The sequence below is a fragment of the Lagopus muta genome, chromosome 1, assembly GCF_023343835.1.
Source record: "Lagopus muta isolate bLagMut1 chromosome 1, bLagMut1 primary, whole genome shotgun sequence".
Classification (NCBI taxonomy): domain Eukaryota; kingdom Metazoa; phylum Chordata; class Aves; order Galliformes; family Phasianidae; genus Lagopus; species Lagopus muta.
The window spans coordinates 48803109-48824741 of NC_064433.1; the positions used below are offsets into that span (position 1 = coordinate 48803109).

The 21633-nt window shown below is 45.2% G+C and overlaps 1 protein-coding gene across 1 annotated transcript; it reads right to left on the minus strand.

Annotated features, from left to right (window-relative positions):
* Window positions 1-211: 211 nt before the first annotated feature.
* ACO2 (aconitase 2) lies at window positions 212-21470 on the minus strand. The gene is made up of 18 exons (XM_048927872.1): window positions 21352-21470; window positions 16718-16860; window positions 14708-14966; window positions 12400-12492; window positions 10538-10696; window positions 10001-10151; window positions 8593-8697; window positions 8265-8356; window positions 7906-8011; window positions 6103-6260; window positions 5302-5375; window positions 4502-4613; window positions 4185-4307; window positions 3838-3993; window positions 2542-2733; window positions 1534-1666; window positions 1122-1243; window positions 212-715 (listed from the first exon to the last, which is right to left on the minus strand). Exons 1-18 carry the CDS (start codon window positions 21385-21387, stop codon window positions 572-574), a joined length of 2358 nt encoding a protein of 785 aa, XP_048783829.1. The 5' UTR covers window positions 21388-21470; the 3' UTR covers window positions 212-571.
* Window positions 21471-21633: the final 163 nt, after the last annotated feature.

The window sequence follows — 21633 nt, forward strand, 5'->3', positions numbered from 1 at the left end:
TGAAATTACTGCACGATGCCAGTAAATGCATCCGTGATTTAATTCTTACAAGTTTGTTCTAATCATAGTGTAAAAACCAAACCAAAACGTGGTCTTTGCATAACAACCAGGCAGGTAGTGTTTCTCCAAGTTCTTTCCCACCCTCTCAGAAACAGTGAGGGGAGAGGGGCTGAAGAGCAGGATTATGAATACAATAACACAAAGCAGAAGAGATGGTCACAGTCTTTATTTCCACTTTAAGTCTTTAGCCATCAGTAAAGTGAATGGGCAAAAAAAAAAAAACAACCAACTGACAGACAAACCCACTTTAGCTGGTTATTTCCAAATATAAATAACTGTGGGACAACTGAAATTGAGCCAAAATAGAAAAAGGGAGTGGGGAATTTAAAAGACAAAAGTAAGCCTAGCTGCACTCCCTTTTCATAGTGTCAGCGAAGAGGAAGTGCCGTAACAAAAAGGAAGCTATGGTTACATTTGATCAGACGTTTATTCCAACAGTAGGCATGGAATTGCACTTTCATGAAAATGCCGAGCTGAATCGAGTCCAGTGCACTGGGGGCATTGTGTGCACTTAGCTTGATTTCTGCTGCAGCTCCTTCATTCTGTTCAGGGCACTGCCAGCCTGGAACCACTCAATCTGCGACTCGTTGAAGGTGTGGTTCAACATGATTGTTTCTTGGCTCCCATTGGGATGCTTGATGATGCATTTCAGAGGCTAAAGGAAAAGACGGTTCTTATTTTCCCCCTTCTTTTTCAAAGGAGTCAGTTAGCTCAGGCTTCTCACAGGAAAATCCCTGCATGTTTCTAAGGAGCTGAAAACAGTGGTGGTCTTGACCAGCACACAGAAGTGTGGCTGGAGTTCCTTCTAGGGAGCTCTCCTGCCTAAGGCAACAAGTCTGAACTGAAAATACCCAAGAGGGTTTCTCATAACAGGTCAGGGTAATGTGATCTGATTCCCCCCAGCTCTCTTGGCCCCACTGCTGGTGTGCAGCATTCCCTCTGACTGGAAGGTTGCGGGGCCATTGCTGCCTGTGCTGCCTCAGGCCCTAGCACCCAGCTCCACAGTTCTCCACTAGTGGCTCATCCCTGACCCCAAGTGCAATGACAGGATAAGCAGGTACCTTTCCAGGAGCAAAGTCTGCCAGCCCCACGATGCTCAGCTTGTCCACAGGATGAATCTTATTGTAGTCTGCTGGATCCGCAAAAGTAAGAGGCAGCAGACCTTGCTTCTTCAGGTTGGTTTCTGCAGAGAACAAAGCACTGAATCAACTCACTGCAGGGGATCAGTGGCTGCTCAGTGCTTCTCCAAGTAGGAGTTCAACAGTAATTACTAACCCAGGAACAAAATGAGCATATCCACTGTTTGTGCCTTATCTAACTACATACATAACAGCGTTCCTGACATGAGACCATGCAATTTGTCAGCAGATAGAGTTCCTTTCCATAGGCATTGAGCCCTGAGGCAAGGTAAACATCTCTTCTACCCAAAGCAAACATCCTGTTTACATACATTACAGGGGAAGTGCAGCTTACCGTGGATCCTGGCAAAGCTCTTGGTGATGATGACCCTGCCCCCTAAGTGACGTGGCTCCAAGGCTGCGTGCTCTCGGCTTGATCCCTCACCATAGTTTTCATCCCCAATAACTGCCCATTTGACACCCATTTTCTGTGATACAAGAAAAAGATTTAGAATTCTGCACCCACTCAAATGAGGAATTTACAATAAGTACATCACCAAAACATCTAATTTCAGTGCAACACTACTAACATTGCAGCGCTATAACACGTTCTACCAGAAGGCTCTCTTTGGTTCTAAGGAAGGACAGAAATAGAGGAATTAAGAGCTTCAGAGCAGTTAGGCATTGCTGTCCTTGGCTAACATGGACTGAAGAGGATTGCTTTTGGGATCCAGAGCAAATCCTTGTCGCCACGTTTCTTTACAGCCTTGTGCTGTGGCAGCACTCACACTGGCAGTGATCCCTGCTCTACTTTCTGGAAGTCATACTTCCAGCTTGAACTTCAGTCCACCAGAGGATCCCACTTGAGATCACTGCCAAGCCGTTCAGAGAGTGAAAGGCCATTTCTTGAAGATCCAATCCAAGTTTTAAAGAACAAAGGGGTCAAGATATTTATTTCACTGTTAGAATAGTCAGGGGTTAATTCTTTAGCTTTACATATAACTGAGGTCCATCTGCTTAGATAGGAAGGTGGGATTTAGTTGCAGTCACAACTTTTTACGGGTGACACAAACACCTGTATATTGCAAGTGCCTAGAAGCGTTCTTCCCCTTTCATCCTCCCCTTCATCTAGGGTTTCTGGTCCCCTCTGGATCACAAGATCCTCCTCCCTCAGCCTCACAGCAGGCAGGGAAAGAACCTCCTACAAGAACTGCCACAATCAGAAAAAGTCCCAAGCAAAATCTTGAACACTGAGTCAATTCACAACTGCTGTTACTTGAGCAGTAGGACGAGGTCCTTGCTGTTGGCAGAACACGCAGTGCAAGCATCCTCTTAAAACAGATGCATCAAGACAAAGTCCCACCTTATAGTAACGGGCTGTGTCTGGGACAGGCCCAAACTCCTGCGTCAGTGCATTCCTCACAGAGTTGGCTTTGCCATTTTCAATGTTGATAGCACCGATGAGCAGGTTGTTGGAGATGTTGTCCAAATGGCCACGGAATTTGAGCCACGGTCCAGCAGCAGAAATATGATCAGTGGTGCATTTCCCTTTTACCTAAGGGGTAGTAGAAGAGATGGATGTATTAGGATTACTGATGCTTCCTCACACTTTTTATTCTGAAGAATCTTCACATCTCTTTTTAAAAGCACAAACCCAAGACAATTGCATCTGTTATACAATCAAGGCGCACCAAGGCAGAATGCAGTGGTCCTTTTGCATGCTTTGATTAGAAACAAGATCTCCATCCCAAAGGGGAAAATGTATAAAAATAAGGTTAGCCACAACATCTTGTGCCATGTTCTCACTTCCCTCAGCAGCGTGTTCAAATAGCAAAAACAATTGAGTTCTTCCTGTTACAGCTCAGACTCTCTGCTGGAAAAGCTCAGCAGGACACCAAGTGTTCCCCTCTGAGTTTCCAGTCTGTATAAGGCCTTCTCAGCCTGTTGCAACAGAATTCCCAGCAGAGAGAACAGCTTTCCTACTGGTAGTCCCACAGTGTTTCCAAAGGAATTGTATGTGTCAAACAAGCACCAGCTCAGCATGGAACCATGGCTCTTGGGAATACCTGAAGTTCTGCCACTGAGAACCAACAATGCTCCTGCAGGACAATTCCTAAGGGGCTGTATTTCTGCACCTATCACTGTGCTAACTGAAACTCTTACTTTGTGAACTCACCACAGAGAGGGAGGAGAAACTCTTTGTCTTCCTTAGTAGACTGAAATGTAATGTTTAATTATTACAAAATAAGAGCTTCTCTTCCTGTAAAACAACACAACTACTGATGGATGACAAGATTCTAAGAACCTAGTTTCAGAGAAGATACCTCTTAAAACTGTCAGGTTATAGAGATGCTGATGAATGGTTATGATTGGGAAAAATTCTCCAGACTGCATGGCATGGGTGGGATCACATGTTGTTTTTCACAATATTAGCTAACTAGCCCCAAGCAGAAAAGTCTCTTAGTTACATTAAATGTAGTATTGGAAGGAAACATCAACACAAGAGAAGGAAGACCCTTGTTTCACTTCCCATAACATTGCAACTGTAAGGGAAGAATCTCAGACACTCAAGGCACACCAAAAGCTTCTGTAATAACTGATGTACAAATCCCTGCTCAGCAGCCCTGCCATAGCTGGTGTTCTCCTCTTTGCTCCTGACCTTGATGAGGATCAGCATATCTTCTAGATCCTTGCCATCCCACTTATCAAAGGGCTCAAGAAGCTGCAGGCGCTGGCTGGTGGGGCTCACATCCACATGCTGCCCACTGCCGTCCTTGGGAGGGTACTGATATGTGTCCTGGCCTGGGTCAAAATCCTTCCAAAAACAAAAGGAAAAACATCAGTCTCAGCCAACCCTAACATCACTTGAGGAGAACGAGACAATAATGGCAACTGCACCAACTAAGCCTTAACATTAAGAAGAGGGCAATGCAAAGAGGGAAGCTCCCCTACTACACATAAAGAACAAACAGTGACAGGGCTTCCCTCCCCAGACCAAGCAGTTACCAGCCTAGGCAGCTCATCTGCATCAGGTGCTTCTAGTTTAAACTTCTTCCCATCTGCTCCTGTCAGGAAATCTGTCTCAGGGTTAAATTTCAGAGTGCCAGCAATGGACAGGGCTGTGACAATCTGAAAGAAAAATGACAATTTAAACACATAGTCTTCCTCTCATCTCTTCACTTGAAAATCCTATGCCTAAAAGATAGCAGTCAGAAAGCTCTCATAACTACACACCAAACTACACTGTGTCTCCTCCTTAAGGGGGCAGAATGAGCTCCCAAGACACTGAACTATCCCACGGGCTGCCTGTGGCTGTCTCTTACCTCTGGGGAGGTCACAAACGCATGAGTCTCTGGGTTGGCATCATTGCGACCTGTGAAATTCCGGTTGTAAGATGTAACTATTGTGTTTTTCTCTCCCTTCTTTATGTCCTTCCTGTAAAAAGAAGGAAACACATTCCTCAGATCCAAAAGGAATATTACTTCTAGATGTCTTGCTGTTAAAATCCCGTCTTGACTTCAGTATCAGTCACTGACTTTGGGAAATGTTAATTAGTGCCCAGACATGTTTTCCTCCCTTAAGTACAGACTCAAAACCAAGAACAGTGAAAAGCCAAGTCAGACATTGATTCCCAGAGTAGTTTTCATAGACCATGTTGTGCACTGTTGAACTGTCTGAACAATTATCTACTAGAGTATGTACCTTTGGACACCTCACCATTAGCAAGGACAAAGCATGTGTCTCCCATTGCTCTTAACAGGAATTTTCCTCCCTGCCACTCCAATGATTGAAGCCAGACCAATAGCTTATCCTATTTTAAAAGAACCAAACTCCAGCCCATCTTCTCAAAGATGACTAATCTCTCTCTCCATTTTTGTCTGCTACCAGAAACCTAAAGATGTGGCCACACGTGTGGTCTTTTTGCAGCTTCATTCATCTAAAGGCTCAGCTTAAATCTGCAGTCTTTCATTTCTCCTCCTCCACAGCACATCACACAGCTGCATCCAATGGCTAGGGTGTGCTTAATTCCTAGTGTGTGCAATTTACAATCAATTTTGGCTTCACAGAGCACTCCAAGAGCTTCAAAATACAAAACTAGAGAGAGGTCCCACTTTCCCTTTACCTGTCCCACTGGCCGATGCATGGCCCACAAGCATTGGCAAGAATCAGTCCTCCAACATCTCGCAGGATTTGTGCCTGGGGACAGACAACAATTTCATTACTAGTAAGAAGCCCAGAATACATTTCTGGTGTTGCTCTTTCAGAAAAAGAGGACACTCACAAAGCACCTACCCAAGAACATTTCTCTCCTTGTTTCACCCCCAAGTTTTGAGACTCTTTTATCAATGTGTGGGGTTTGATCCCAGTAAACTCTAAGTTAACACTCAGAAAAGCAAAGGAAGATTTTACCATCGAGTTTCCAATTCTACCTACTTTAAATGGAACAATTCAGCTACTCAGATATTTGACTGAGAGCAGCAGCTGGTCTGATTAATTTTCTGCACAATTCCTGTCAGCATAAGGGTTGATTAGGTAAAAGTGCAGGCAAGAAATGCCTACTCAGTGCATTCAGAACAGGATTCAATCAAGAGGGCAGCTTTTGAAGAAGCCCATGTAAGGACTCATGTAGTTGGTTCCCAAGCTGTGACAGCATCCAACATTTACTAACTATAAGAACCAATTAACAAATTGTTGTATTTTTCTGAGAAAAAAGATCAACATATGCAGTGAAAACACTGTCTAGGTAATGTCAGGACCTGGGGGCATAGCAGCACAAGGCTGGTTACTAGATTAGTAATTGTACCTCTAGAGATAAGCAAAGACAAAGTTTCAGAGGCTTCCATTAGCCACTGCAGACTCCTGAGCATTGTCTGGAAAAGCTGAGCATGTATTGTTTGGAAGTGTACAGAGTGGTCATACTCACATAACCATCCCTTTCAATGGTGGCACGGATCTGCTCTGAGCCTGGTGTGATTGTGAACTTTGACTTGCACTTCAACCCGTGTGCCAGTGCCTGCTTTGCCACTGCTGCAGAGCGTCCCATATCCTCATAGCTGGAGTTGGTGCAGCTGCCAATCAGGCCTATGGGGTTTGACAGAGAGAGACAGGAAGGTGGTTGAGAGACAGGAAGGTGGTTACTGCAGCCATGGTTCCAGAATGCTCCTCCCTAATCACCTCTCAGCAGAAAACAATGGACAACCTATTCCACCAACAAGGAATCTGAGACAATTTCAGGTGCTAACACTGCCAAACCTCCCAGCAAGATCCTGTGGTCACAAGCAATACTTTTGTCAGGTCGTGGAGATGCTATGTCAGAACACACTACCTGGCCACTAGTCTAGTTACTGTTTTACAAGGTCAGAGTGGTATCTACTTGCACTTTGCAGATTACTACAGAGAAGTACTCAGGTATTCATCCAGAGATACAAAAAGGGCTACAAATCAAGATGAAAAGGAACTGAAGAAATAATTAAAGAAGTGGGTGCCTGACTATTCAAATTGAATTTCAAGTTTCCCAGCTGTCTCAGCATACACTTTTTTTTTTGCTAGCCAAAGAACCCACTGACATATTTTTTCCTTCTGAGAAATTTACACACCTGTATGGGAAGTGCTGAGTCACGGCCTGAACCTCTGATTGATCACCTGAGGTGAGCCATGAGTCAGCCAGAGGAGCACAGCTGAAGGCAATTCACCTGTGCTGCCGGAAGGGGTGGAGCCAGGCTCCACCCCTCCTGGACCTATTTAAGAGCTGGCTACCAGAGGGGAAGGATCTCTTCTGGAGATCACCTCTTTTGGTGTCTTTTGGTGAGCTCAACCCAAGGGTAAGCTCTTCCACCTATTCTCTTTTTGTGATCGTTGTCTGCTTTGCCTTACTCTCTTGATTATATTGCAATTATAACATCTTGATATCTATTGATTATACACAATTATATTGTGATTATAACATCTTGGCTATACAACACCCAACTAGCTCACCTGTTTTCTTGGCTAGACCCCGAGGTACCATTCAGTTTTGGTACAGACATTCTGTAGTCCTTGGATAAAGCATCCTTTGTTAGGGTACAAACACCACAGGAGGACACACTGTGCTGCATGACAGTACTGTAGTGCTAACCAGTAAAGAGTAACTCTTCACTTCAAGTTACTTCAAGTTATTTGTAACAGCAGTGAATAACAAGTTTCCCACCTGCAGTGTGGCCTTTACAATGTATTTGCATTCTTTTCATTCCCACCTGGAACAACCCAAGAGAAGCCAGCCAATGGGCTACAGTCCTACAAACATGCAGGTATCCAAGCCTGCTCTTTAGGACAAGTATTAACTTTCCTAGGGCCTGAGAGCTCAACAGCCATCTGCAGGGAGAACTCACAATCCTGCTCCTGACAGATCTTTGTTCAAAGCCTATTGCATGAATTTGACCAGAAGTGTTATTCAACAAGTAACACTACTGTCTACCCAAGTATTTCAAAGTTCCCAACAAGGGGAAGAACTTGCCTGCTTCTTGAGATTAAAATCTCTCCAGCCATCCCAGATTTAGGCCACACGTACAGGATGAGAAGAGACTACAATTCCCAGAAAGTTCATATACCTATGAAGAAATGACACTGACCCAAAATCAAAGGAGCAGTAATTAAGGGACTGGACCTCAAGCTACACGATGAACCACTTATTCCAAAACAGCAACATTCATGCCACAAAGATGTAGACGAAAGAACGAATACTACCCACCAACTCTGATATCAACAGGCCAGCCCTCCTTTTCTGCCACAGTACCAACATCTGACACAGGGTGCGCCAGGTCTGGTGTGAAAGGTCCATTGATATGTGGCTTCAGCTTTAAGAAACAGTGACAAAGTCAGAAATTGCAGTAGCCAAGAAAAAAAAACTCAGCAGCAAATAAATTCCTTTCATAGCTTCATGCAGAAGCTGTTTAGGATTCACCTACACAAACTACTGAGTTGTCAGTGGAGCAGACCTGAGTGTCATTGTAGGATAGCCAGGGGTGTTGCACCCAACTCCCAGTACAGTCCTCATTCACACAAACAGTCACATCACATCCATGATGGCAAGCAGGAAGAAAGCCTTACCTCACTGAGGTTGATTTCTATCACCTGGTCGTACTGACAACCAGCATCTGGCACCAAGTATTGCTGGAACTCATCTGCCAGTGCAGCTATGTCTGGAATAAGAAAGAAGGGAGATCTGAATAACTGCAACAAATACAAGGGAAAAGAAGAAGACTGGAACAACTGAACACAGGGTCTGCAAGATATCTCCCCAGGCACTTCATCTATAGACCCCATTCTTTTACACGCAAGGTCAGAAGTTAACAGCAGACAAAACTGCAGGAAGATGCTGCTCCCAGAATTCACCTTCTCTCCACACTTCTACCCACTTCAACCCTCAAGCTCTTACCAGCTCGCCCAGTCTTGCCCAGGTATTTCTTCATCCGTGCGTTGTAAGGGAAGACTGAGGTGGTAGCTCCAATTTCAGCCCCCATATTACAGATTGTTGCCATTCCTAGAAGAAGAACGGGAGAAAAGATCATGAGGTCAATGATCCAAGTCCAAGACCATCCAATTCCTCAAAGGTCAAACCACAGAAAAGATAGCAAAGCCAAGAGAGATCAGGTTCATTAGGCATAAAAATGTAACTGCACCGCAGACAGGATGCACTGTCTACATAATGGCTGGTTCAGTCCCTAATGTTTCTGATCAATATTATGTCTGCGACCAGACTTTGCTACAAGGAAGGAGTTGAAAGCCATAGCAGTTCTTGATTCTGGAAGGTCTAAATATGGACTCCTCCCCATCTGCACTGATGGGGATATGCTTACAGCAACGAGCAGCATCTCTGCTACCCACAATGAGTGTCCTGTCTCTCCTTAGCATCTAATTTATCTTTACTGGAAGAGCCAGAATGCATTTATCTATATGAGAAATTCGATGAGTCGAGTAAAAGCTTCTGGTGATAGAGTACAATAAAAAAACCATTTCCTCGTGGCACTAGGACCACCCAGTGCCTTTCAAGGACACAGCATGAAGCCATGCTGAGAAAACGAGATGCCGTTTTATCTTTAGGGGGCTAGAAGCAGATAGCACAGTTCAGCTCCAGCTGATTCAAGAGAAGAACGATCTTAAATTGCTCTCAGTTTGTAAAAACCAAGCTATCCAAATTGTAGCCAAGCCATATGAACAGAGAGGAGAAGACCAGCTTGAAGGCTGCATTTTAGCCAAAGGAAGTGACAACCCCCATACTTCTGTCCTGAAAGGTATCACAACAGACAACCGTAATACCTGCTCATCCCAGTTCAGCACCCAAGACCCACAGTCAACTAGACTCCAAGTTAAACTACTACTTTCTGGTCTTCCCTCTGCTCTGCTTTTTGGAGAAGTTTTTCTTTAGCAGATATCACAAACGTTCCCTTTCTGTCCACAGCTTATTTTAGGCTGAGCTGAAAATGTCTTCCTTACCAATCCAGACATCTTTATCCTCCAAGCATACAGCACAATACCTCCATCCTTACTCGCATCCTGACAACACCATCTCACAGGATTCTTCATAATTAACTGTTTAGTGTTTCACAAAAAGATTCAATGGACAGAGGCCATTTTTTCACAGAGGGGTGCTACCTTGTTACGTCACCCACACCCCTGCCAGTTTGCAGAGAACCAGACTGACAGTTTGCAGTGTACTAATCACTCAGCCTGGCTAAGAGGGAGTATGTAACACTTTCTGTATGATTCCCTTCCCAACCTCTGCAAACAACAACATCCACCACCACTGACACTCAGCTCCAGATAAGAGATTCCTGCTGTCTTACCAGTGCAAGAGATGGAATCCACACCAGGCCCGTGGTATTCGATGATGGCACCTGTTCCACCCTTAACAGTGAGGATGCCAGCCACTTTCAGGATCACATCTTTAGGAGAACTCCAGCCAGAAAGCTTGCCAGTTAGTTTTACACCAATAACCTGAGTAACATTAAATATATATATATATATTATACTGTCATCATTTCCCTTCAGTAGCCAAAATAATTCCTCATACTCCTCAGAACATGGGTAGTCACAACACCAAAAGGGTGAAAAATCCTGAAATACCACAACACATGCACAAGGGCTGAACCCAATGACAGGGCCAACTGAAGGGAGATCACTGCTTGCCTACTTTTCTCAATCTTTGAATAAAAAGGCTGGAAACGGAAACTCAGAGCTACCAATGAATCACAGACCAGCTGTTTGAACCGATGTAGGATTACAAATTAAACCATTAACTGTACATAATGCCTAACATATGTTTCTTATGTATCTTAAATCTCACCTGCCACATAGAGGATTAGTATTCCTTTTACTCCTACCTTTGGGCATTTGAGCTCCCAAGGGATTCCTGCCATGACATCTACAGCATCAGCTCCACCCACTCCGATGCAGATTCCCCCCAAGCCACCTCCGTTGGGGGTGTGTGAGTCTGTGCCAATCAACATAACCCCAGGGTAGGAGTAGTTCTCCAGAATGATCTGAAAATAAAAATGGATCGTTTGCTTGCTTGTTTGGTGGGAAAGGAGGGGGGAGACACCAAGGAAAACAACAAAAACAAGAATCTAGATTAGTTTTTATTTGCAGATTTCAGTAGCAAGAAAGTAATTTAATTTGCTTTGGATTGTAAGTTCAGCTGTATTTCAAATTCCTTTCAGAGGAATGACAGAACAAGGTACCAGGTCTTGGCCCAAGGGTCCTTGCTCATCCCAAGATAATACAAAAACTTAAACTGTGATGTTCCTTTTTCCACTGGAAGATGACTTCTTTCCAGTAACCTTTGTTGGAGTTTAGGGATCTGTTCCTCAGCCTCCAACCCCTTGACTCAACTGCTGAACGAGCCAATTCACCTGTCCAGTGCCAGCAAGATCTTTTGCAGACTTTATGGTCCCACAGCAGTAGAATACCAACTGTCCCCTCCAACCCATGCTGCAGGCCAAAGCCTAATCACATGGAGGAATAACTGACAAATATACCAGGAGGCTGCATTTCCCTCACTGCTGACCCAGAACAGCCTTGACAGAACTCAACAAGCCCTTTATAAAGAAGCTAAAACTATGCCTCTAATATTTCCAGATTTACATAAATGTACAAGAGAGTCACTTCCAAGGCCTCACTTTGCCAGAGCTGGATTCTGAAGCTATAAAGCATGTCTGGTTTTCTCCAACCAGAGAAAGTGAATCACAAGAAAGCTGGCAACAGTATGTAGCTATGTTGCCACACGACAAACATTATGAGTTGCTTCAGAGCAGAAGTAACCTGAAGTGTTCCCACAAGCTTTTGGAGAGTTCACCTGTTCTATTTCCTTCCTCTGCTGTGTCACACTAAGTTAAAGTCAGTCATTCCATAGCTAAGAGCAGAGTGCTCTTGACTGCGTGTGGTCACAAGCTCCCTGCTGAGAGAATGTTTAACAGCAGTCATCCATACCCCCCTCCATTCCTTTTGCATGTGTTGCTCTTCAATTCTTCCTACCTGCACTCAGTAGCAATGTAAAATGTCTAGTAGACACACAGGGGGAATCAACACACCAAGTCAGGGAAATCTGGCTAGAGGTATTGATTTTAGAAGTCAAAAAGCCTCATTGTGTGATAAGTTATCTTGGGATGGTCATCTTCTTTTGAGGTGCAACTGCCATAACAAGATCATCTCAGACCTGAAAACTACCCGAAATCTGTTCTGTATTTTATCCCGTTCAGACAGCAATTAGTTATGTGGTGCTGTTGAGTACTAAAAGTCAGCTGCTCTAGTTGGTGTCCTCATACACTTTCTTGGCTTACTATAGAACAAGATGTATATAAAATAACCCCCCTAAATGTGCATTCCTAAAGCCTCTTTTCTTAACATTAAAAGGAATGCATATTAGCCTTATGTAGCCACTTCATGGCACCACTTTACTGTCCAACCATATCAAAATGAGCCAGCACCAAAACAGTACAGATTCTCTGATTCACGTGGCCTGCTGCTGGCACTCCATAATCACGCATCAGGTTACAGTTTGACAAAAATAACCCCTAAATAAAAACACTGTTGTCGAGATAACTGAGAGAGAGAAAGCAAGAAAACTCTCTTGCCCCAAAGAGAGCTGCTCCTCTGAACTGGTGAGATTTCTAAGGGTTTGTGCCCCCCCTTCACCACGAGGTAAAAGAGTCACGGGGTGTTCCAGGTCTGCAAATACATACATTACCTGGTGAATGATTCCTGATCCAGGTTTCCAGAATCCCACTCCATACTTGGCACCAGCCGTCGATAGAAAGTTGTACACTTCCTGATTTATGTCCTAGTCACACAGGGAAACACACAATATTAATAACGCACATTCTTCCACAGAGCACAAGTTTGAACACATTCCCTTCTACTCAAGCCTGTCCACAGATTGTTCCATGGTTTTGGAACCATGATGTGGAACCAGGAGGTGCACATCACTCCCAAAACCAAAAGGGATCAGTGCCAGTCTGTCATCACAGGCCACTTAATTTCACTCCATTTCATCCCACTTGTAACTCTACTAATACATCTTTTTTAGTTTCAATTCCAGTACCTGCCAACAAGGTATTTGAGAACGCTCTGGTTATTTCTTGTATTCTCACAGGGTACTCTAACCCATTTTCACTCCTTCTGACCCCTCCTTCCTTTTCTGCCAGCTGTCTCCTTTGTTTCACACATGCTTTGCAGACATTTCTCATCTCTCAGATTAGCACTTTGGCTTTACTTTTACGGATGAAGAAATAAAATTGAAAGTTGCTCACTGCCAGAGGAGTTGGTGGGTGTCATTTCTCATTCTGTTCAGCCGCCTGCTAAAGACTCACACAATGCTGCCTTTCTTGCTGCACTACCACCATTACTTGCAGAGGTCACACCGTGAAAATTGCTTGTGAGAATAACCACGGTTGCCAAGGAAGTACAACAGTACGCATGTTCTGATAACTCCTAGCAGAAGAGTGGCACAGTAGATAAGATAAGCGCTAGCAGAAGAGTTTTGTAAAGATTGTTCTCAGGCAGCTATGCTTCAGAATAAAGAGGAAACTAGGATAATAGAAGAACTATCTCAGCACACACTTGCTGAAGTTTCCCATGAGGCAGCAACAGTTCTTTAAGCCCTGTTTTCCACAGGGAGTCAGGTCACTTTACTCTGTTTGTACATCTCTCCCCCAGTAAAGTACGATGAGCCAGGAGCAGATTCAAACCACCCTCCGGTCTGCCAGCATTCACAGTGTGCCAACTGGCAGCTTCAGAAGCAGAACAGAGAAGAAGGCAAGACCTTTACTTGGTCTGCTCAGAGTGGCTGGCAGAGGAGGGACTCAGCTCAGCAGCAGAATACCACAGGCACTACAAAGAACGAATACAGGAATAAGGGAGAGAGAAAGACAGCTTCTTTTCTCCTCCTTATTTAGTAAGGTTCCAAATTCTTAACCTCACAACTTTAGCCTAAGGCAAACCGTAGAGCAAGAACTCCCTTAATTCACTCCTAGGCAGCGTAAGTTAGTTTACTCTAGGCTGAAGGAAGAAGGAAAAAAAAAAAAGCAGTTACTTCAACATCAGGAGTTTCTGAGAACAGAAGACAACAATCTTAAAATCCATCAAATCCATCTGGACACCCACAAAGGGCTAGACAGGTTCTTCTGTTTTGGTACCAGGATCCAAGTCACAGATCCTTCTAGCTATGGCAATGGACTCACACTATGCCCACTTGGGGGCTTCCTCCATCTCCCTGCTATACTAACAGGATGTCCTTCCGTGGCAGATTTGCTGTGGTATGTGGAACAGAGGTGTGTGCATCTGTATTTGACAGAAACCTCTAAGGAGGAATAAGCAGTAAAAAATGAAGGAGAAAGTTTAAAAAAAAAAAAAAAAAAAAAAAAAAAAAGGCAACACAAAACTTCAGTGAACATGCAGCTGGACAAACAACACTGGAATTCACAAATAAAGGACAATATCCTTCATGCCTACATATATATTTATATCTGTCCTTGCTGGTCCCGAATGCTGCACACGTCTCAGTAAGCGTTCAGCTAATCACATGCAAGTGGTCTGGGAAACAAAAGTAGTTATTTGCTGCCCATTTGGGGTGTAAATCAATGTGATACAGACATGTTCAGGATGTTTTTCATGCTGCCATGCCATGGCATAAGCAGCACACTCCCTAGCATGACCTGCCTTCCTTTCCTAACCTCTGAAATTTATTTTTCTCATTCCTTTACTTCAAATATCTTTTCACTGTACAGAACACGTATGATCTATATGATTGCTAGCAGATTAAGTCTCTTTCCATATTCAGGGTTCTTTAAATCATATAATGATTTAAATCAGCTGAAAAACAAGTCCTGCCTGCTCAGTTTCTTCACTGCATCTGCCATACCTACAGAGCTGACCACCACAGGTAACCTGGTACCATGTCTGATTTCATGGCTGTTCTAGAAAAAAATAAAAAACTCTCTTCCCAGAATGGAAAGAGGCCTTCAAACAGTCTGAATTTAAGTCTCTGCATTAATCACCTTGGCTCTTCGAAGATCCTTTTCACCACCTGACTGAGCTTCTATGAGGTGATCACAGTGGATGGTGGAAGGCACGGCCACTTTGGGCAGCCCACTGCTGATGAACTGTAGCATTGCCATCTGAGCAGTGGCATCCTGCATGGCCACGCGGTCAGGCCTCAGGCGCAAATAGGTCTTGCCTCTCTCAATCTCCTGTTTTGCTGGGTCATCCAGGTGTCCATATACAATCTTCTCAGATAAGGTCAGGGGACGGTCGAGCCTGGGGAGACAAAGGGATTTTGTATCTGCATGTTATCTACTTTGACATTTGCCCTTTTAAGGATGTAACTGAATAAAGATGCTCTCTGCTTCCTTTTACCACTCAGACTACTAAGATGTGAATACAGACACCTGCATGCTCATCTTACAGAATTAAAATATCAACTGGTAGCTCACTGAAACAGATGCTTGGCCCAGAAAGTTCAAAAGGATGCAGACTGATGTCACTTTTGCTTTCTTATGTACTCTCTCTATATAGTAAAGTAATGACTGTATAGGAAATGCTTGAAAAACTTAACATGAGCGAGCAGTGTGCCCTTGAGGCTAGGAAGGCAAATGGTATCCTGGGCTCCATTAAAAGAGGGGTGGCCAGCAGTGACAGTGAGGTGATTGTCTCCCTCAACTCTGCTCTTGTGAGGCCCCATCTGGAATACTGCATCCAAGTGTGGAGTCCCCACTATAAAAAAGACAGGGAGCTGCTGGAGAGGGTCCAGAGGAGAGCCATGAAGATGATCAGGGGACTGGAGCACGAGGACAGGCTGAGGGAGCTGGGCTTGTTCAGCCTGGAGAAAAGAAGGCTGTGGGGTGACCTCATGGCAGCCTTTCAGTACCTAAAGGGAGCCTATAAACAGGAGGGGAATCAACTCTTTGAAAGGGTAGGTAATAGCAGGACAAGGGGAACTGGTTTTAAGTTGAGGGAGGGGAGATTTAGGTTGGATGTCAGGGGGAAGTTCTTTACAGAGAGAGTGGTGAGGTGCTGGAACAGGCTGTGGATACCCCGTCCCTGAAGGTGTTCAAGGCCAGATTGGATGGGGCCCTGGCAGCCTGGTCTTGTATTAAATGGGGAGATTGGTGCCCTGCATGTGGCAGGGGGGTTGGAGATTCATGATCCTTGAGGTCCCTTCCAACCCTGTGATTCTGTGACTGCTCATTTTTCAAGGTCAGACTTCAGGCCAGAGAATGAGGAAGCAAGACAGAGGTCAGACCCAATTCACAAGTACCAGAATAAGGACAAGTAAGGAGAGTTTCACAACCACAAACCTTTAGGAGTTCTACTGGCTATCTCAGTTGAGGAGCATATTTATATCAGTGGTGAGATCTCGTGAGAAGGAATTGGGCAGATGCTATGACTTGAAATGAGAGTTACCACATCTAACAAAGGATGCAAAGACCAAAGGACAATTTTACAAACCACTGACAAGGTAAGTGGAGCAGGAATGACAACTCAGCAGGCACACAAGCCTCTATCAGCAGATTAAGGTCACCATGTTTACACACATTACAAATTCCTAGCCCTTCTTTTTGTGCCTAACGCCTACAGTGGAATACAGGAGAGCATTCACTGTCAAAGCTCAAAGGAGCATTAACCTACAATGACCACGACCCACGCACTGCTTCCCCAGAAAGGTGTGAGGGCCAATGCAGATACTCCAAAAAGGCGGCGTTAATAAAAGAGGACAGAGCCCTTTCTAGCACCTCCTCTGCACTGACCTGGTTCTCTACATGTCAGTGCTTCATCATAACCTTCAACCATCCCACAGTGCCCCACTGCCACATGGAGACATTACAACCCATATTTCACTATATTTGCAACTGCCATGGCTCAAAGCTGCTCCACCTGATAAAGACACCCTTTGCCAGAGCCCTGGGACGCTTTTCCCTCCTTTCCCATTACTGCAGAGCTAAACTCTGCACACTGCCCCTGACCTGCCCCTGACCTGCCCCTTTCCCTCTTCAGTCCTCCATTCTTACCTCTTACGGACGATGTTGATGTTCTTCTCCAACTTTTCATAGTTTATGTACTCATTAGGCTCAAAGTGGCTCATGGCCACCTTGGCCCGCTGGCACAGAACGGATGCAACATGATAGCGCCGTATCCCATCATTCAGGGCATGCTGGAAAAAGGAGAGCGTTAGTGCTGGAACCCAGAACTGGTATCACTTGGAATCACTCATTGGTATTGAGTTTACACTGTTGGGCTAGCAAACACCACCAAATGGGATTAAGCAGATACCCTTCTGTTCCACCATCACATACCAAGATCTCAGTACAAGGTCCCTACACAAGTTCTCTGGAACATGGGAGAAGACTGTGGCACCATTTACAGCAGCTGACCTCAAAGAGACAGGTCAGTGCTAGGGTTAAAAGGCTCTCACACAGCTTTAAAAGCCGAGTCTGAGGGCAGCCTCCATTAAAACTTCAAAGGATTTGCCACATGCATTTCTTAACATCCTTTGAAAGTCTCCGTTGTCACTGCTGGAAGCCTGAAACCAGACACAAGACAGGAGCGCAGAGTTCTCCCCCCTCTTACAATTTAATCTGAATTCCACTTTTTCTATTCATCCTCTAGTTTATGTTGACAATATTTTGGAAAGTGCAGGTTAGTAAATACACCAGCATCACACCTGGCATCCCTCGTGTACGTCTGACTGTGTATATGACTGTAAATGAGCAAAGGTCCTTTGTGCACCACAGAATCATAGCACTAACCACTGGTTCTGCGTTAGCAAAAATTCCAATCAAACCTTCAGATCACATCTTTTCATTTCTCCCTGTAAATATTTTTCCCATGGCTTTCTTGATACCAGTATTCAAAACATTGCTTAAAATTACCAAGACCAAGAGACAAAGTCTCCAATTTTTATCCAAATCTCTTGTTTTATTGTCTTTTTGATAACATTTGTTAATATTTTCCATAGTAAAAAGTCAAGGAAATCCAGGAGAGAGCACAGCAGCCAGCACACTAGCAATAAGGGTGTTGGTTGTTTTCTTACCAAACAATCCTAAGCTATTAGATACACATCTGTCAGTAGGAGCAATGCACATCTGCAGCATTTTAGCAGCCACACACCATTTTGGTCCAAGTAAATCTGAAATAAACGTGGTGGTACAAGGAAGAAAATTGCTGTAACAGAAGGGCAAATGAAAGGCATTCATCAGATTTCAGCCTGCTGCACTTTAAGCTTAAAGCTTCCTGAATATATCACAGATGTCAGACGTGAGATGATGATTTTCCCACTGGAGAACCAACCACCACTTCCTATCTGACAAGTCAGATAGTATCTTCTCAGTTCCTGAGTACTTTTTTTTTTACTTCACTTCACTACTTTACTGAAAGCAGGCTCAGGGAAATGCAGTATTCATTAGAATACCACATAAACATTCAAATGGTGATCACAGTAATAGCTATACAAAGTAGCTGACTTCTGTTTGATCCCAACCTCAGCTCCAGATGCAGATACAGAAGAGAAATGAGCACTGGAAAAAAACACATTGCTAATGGTGGTGCCTACACTGAAAAAGTTGTTCTTTAGGTTGGATGTTAGGGGGAAGTTCTTTACAAGGAGAGTGGTTAGGCCCTGGAACGGGCTGCCCAGGGAGGTTGTGGATGCCCCGTCCTTGGACATGTTCAAGGCCAGGTTGGACGAGGTCCTGGGCAACCTGATCTGAATGTGTATGTTTGGTGGCCCTGCTAGGCAGGGGGGTTGGAACTACATGATCCTTGGGGTCCCTTCCAACCCGGGTGATTCTGTGATTCTGTTCTGTAGCTGAGAATTTGTCCCTTCAGACAGCGCCATTGTGTTCTCTGTATCTGCTGGAGTTTCCACGGAGACATTATGAGCAACCTCCATAAAACTACAAGATTAAGTCACAAGACTGGCAGTTTCCAGTTTCATTTTCTCCCACTTTTCCCTGAAACAAGAAGTGCTTCAGGGGGTTTGTTTGGTATTTGTTTGTTTTTGGTGAGCAGTGACAACAGCCATGGGAAGTACATAGTCAGCATCATCAGGTTCTGGACTGAGCACCCAGCAAACAGCTGCCCAGCAGGCTCTTCTCACCTGGCATTTAATCTGTTTTCCCTGTACCCGAGTGTCCTTTACTCAGAAAGAAACCACTGCAGGGCTCCTGAGGCTATCTGTGTATGTGTAGGTAAAAAGTCTCCCCCTAGGATAGGGAGAGACAGCTTACTAAAGGTATCATTATCTTTGAAAGCCTACTTTATCTACATGGACTTTAAAAGCTCATCTGAAAAAAAAACAGCTGTCTTGTAGTTAGCTCACAGCACTAAACATCCAAATGCAAGTTTGAATTCTTGAAACTCACATTTTGGCATCAAACATGGTAGACGCATCCAGTAAGCATAAAGCCTGTAGTCAAAAGACTAGAAACTTTGCCACATGCTCTCCTATCCCAAAAAGCACTCCCAGAAATTCTAACTAAAACCCAAAATATCATTCTTCCTCCTCCTCCTCCCTGATCTAAGAACACTAGCCAAGTTTCCAGCGTTGACCATGATTCAGCCTAAAAAAAGCACTAAGGTATAATCAACATGTAAATGCAAGCTGTTTTCCCAGACCCACTTTCAAGGAGCAACCAAATTTAGCATTCCAAAGATGGGTTAAACTCTAGCCAACAGTTTTCTTGCCAACATACACAAAGCTCACAAAAATGCAATTGCTTTTTTGTATGTACCTACAAGACCTTCAGCAAAGCCCTGACTCTTCAGTCAGTTTCACAGTGCTGTTCTTTCTGTCCATTCCTTAGGCCAACTTGGCTTGAGAAACAAGATGGCTCCCAAAAGCATCTTTCAGAACAGCATGAAAAACACCTCCATCCTCTGGCACTTTTACAGGAACCATACTATAAATAGGACTGTCAGCCTGTACTGGGCTAATTCCAATTCATTTCTCTCTAAGATAAGCCTCCTACCCAGTTCCAACTCCAAAAGCCTGATCTAGGAGGAGAGATGAGCACAACCAGTATGTCATGCCATGCTCAGTGCTGGCACTACCACAGCAGCTGGCAAGATGAGCCACCTTATAATTACATCTCTAGAACTGCTACACATGAGAAAAACTATTATTTGCTTCCTTGCAACCAGCAAGGCAAACAGCAACCAGCCACAACGATGGGAAACAGTCCCTTAAACAGGGGAAAAAAAGCCTACTTTGAATCTGATCATATAATACCCCCAGAATACTAAAATTTGCTGTGCTGACACATATTTGCACATTCAGATGATCTGATGTGACTGCACTCACCATAAAAGGAGAACCAACCCAGTATTCTAATAAAGATTTGCCTTCGTTTTATCAGTAATTGTTTCTGTTCAAAGTGCAAAGTAGCAATTAGTTAACAATGATGAATATACTGAGATAACTGCAGTGACGCCATGCTGTAACATTTACTTAAAAAAGCAATGCTTTTCTAAGGCATGCACCGAGAGCAACAGAGTAATATAAAATAGAAGTCAGAACCATAGAATATACTGAATATCTTGAGTGGGAAGGGATCCATAAGGATCATCAAATCCAACTCCTGGCTCCATGTGGCACCACCCAAAAAACAGAACCAGTCTGTGAGAGCATTCTCCAAATATTTCTTGAACTCTGACAAGCTTGGTGCTGTGCCCACCACCCTGGGCAACCTGTTCCATGCTCACTGCCTTCTTCACAAAGTGCTTTCTAAGCACTGGACTCAGTGACCCTTTACGTGTCCCTTCCAAGCTGAGATATTCTGTGACGACTCCATGATAAGGTTATTGCTGCAGCTCCCTGGGAGCAGGAACACCCTCCTCAAGGTCACAGCTGGCAAATGGAGCAGTCAGAGCTCCCAGCTTCACCACGTGGCTTACTGAGGGCAGTACAGCGAGCAGCACTACAAGAGACAACGGCATCCTATCTGCCTTCTAGGTTTTAAAAAACAACGAAGCATTTATTAGCGACTAGACAGTGAATGGGACAACATACTTAGTACGGTAGTGCCTGCGATGGGCACAGGCAGATGTGGGTTTTAGAGGTCACGATGGAGAAGACTGGGAGGATCACTACGAACCGTGGTTCAAGCCATTTGGAAAATAGAATAATAATAATAAAAACGATAATTTATGCGGCTGCCTGGTCTTGCACGGCCCCTCTAACACACGGATCCAGACACGAAGGACGGCAATCCCGGAGCCGGGCAGCCAGGAGGCGCGGAGCGCCGCGCTCCCCCCAAGGGCAGCCGCAGCTAACGGTACGAGATTAAGAGGAGCCCGCAGAAGGAGGAAGCGCGGCCCCAGGCACGATCTCTCGGCCTACCCGAGCGCGGTCACCTTGCGCTCACCTTGAGGGCCAGCGGTGCCCGGAGGCAGCGGGAGCCGCCCGACACCGAGGCCCACGAGGCTGCCGCGCCTCCTCCGCCGGTACGGCCCCTCCATCGCCATGGAAACGGGCGTCGGGCCGCGCCGGGGACGCGCTGACCTACGCGCGGAGACGGCGGAGATCCGGCCCCACGCCTCCGCCGCGGCCCCGCGGTTCCTCGGCCCTCCGTCCCATCGGGTAACGAACCTCACCCCCCCCGCCCCGCCCGGCCTTTCCCGGCCCCGCCCGTCCCGCCGCTCTCACCCGCAGCCGAGCCGCCAGGACGCAGTACGGCGCCATTTTGTGCACTGACAAAGATGAAGTCGCGCCTCGATGGCGTCAGTCGGTCCTTTTGAGACCTCCGGCGCGTGGGAGGGGGCGCCGAGGGGCGGGGCCGAGCGGGTCCTGGCAGGGAGGTACAGGCGGGGAGAGCGGCGACCCCCGAGCGAGGATACAGCCGTCCCCCGGGTTGAAGGGAGCGGCGAGGCGGGTTGCATTTGAAGCACTACGCAGAGCTCGGTTACGGGTCGGCGTCCCCTCTCGGAG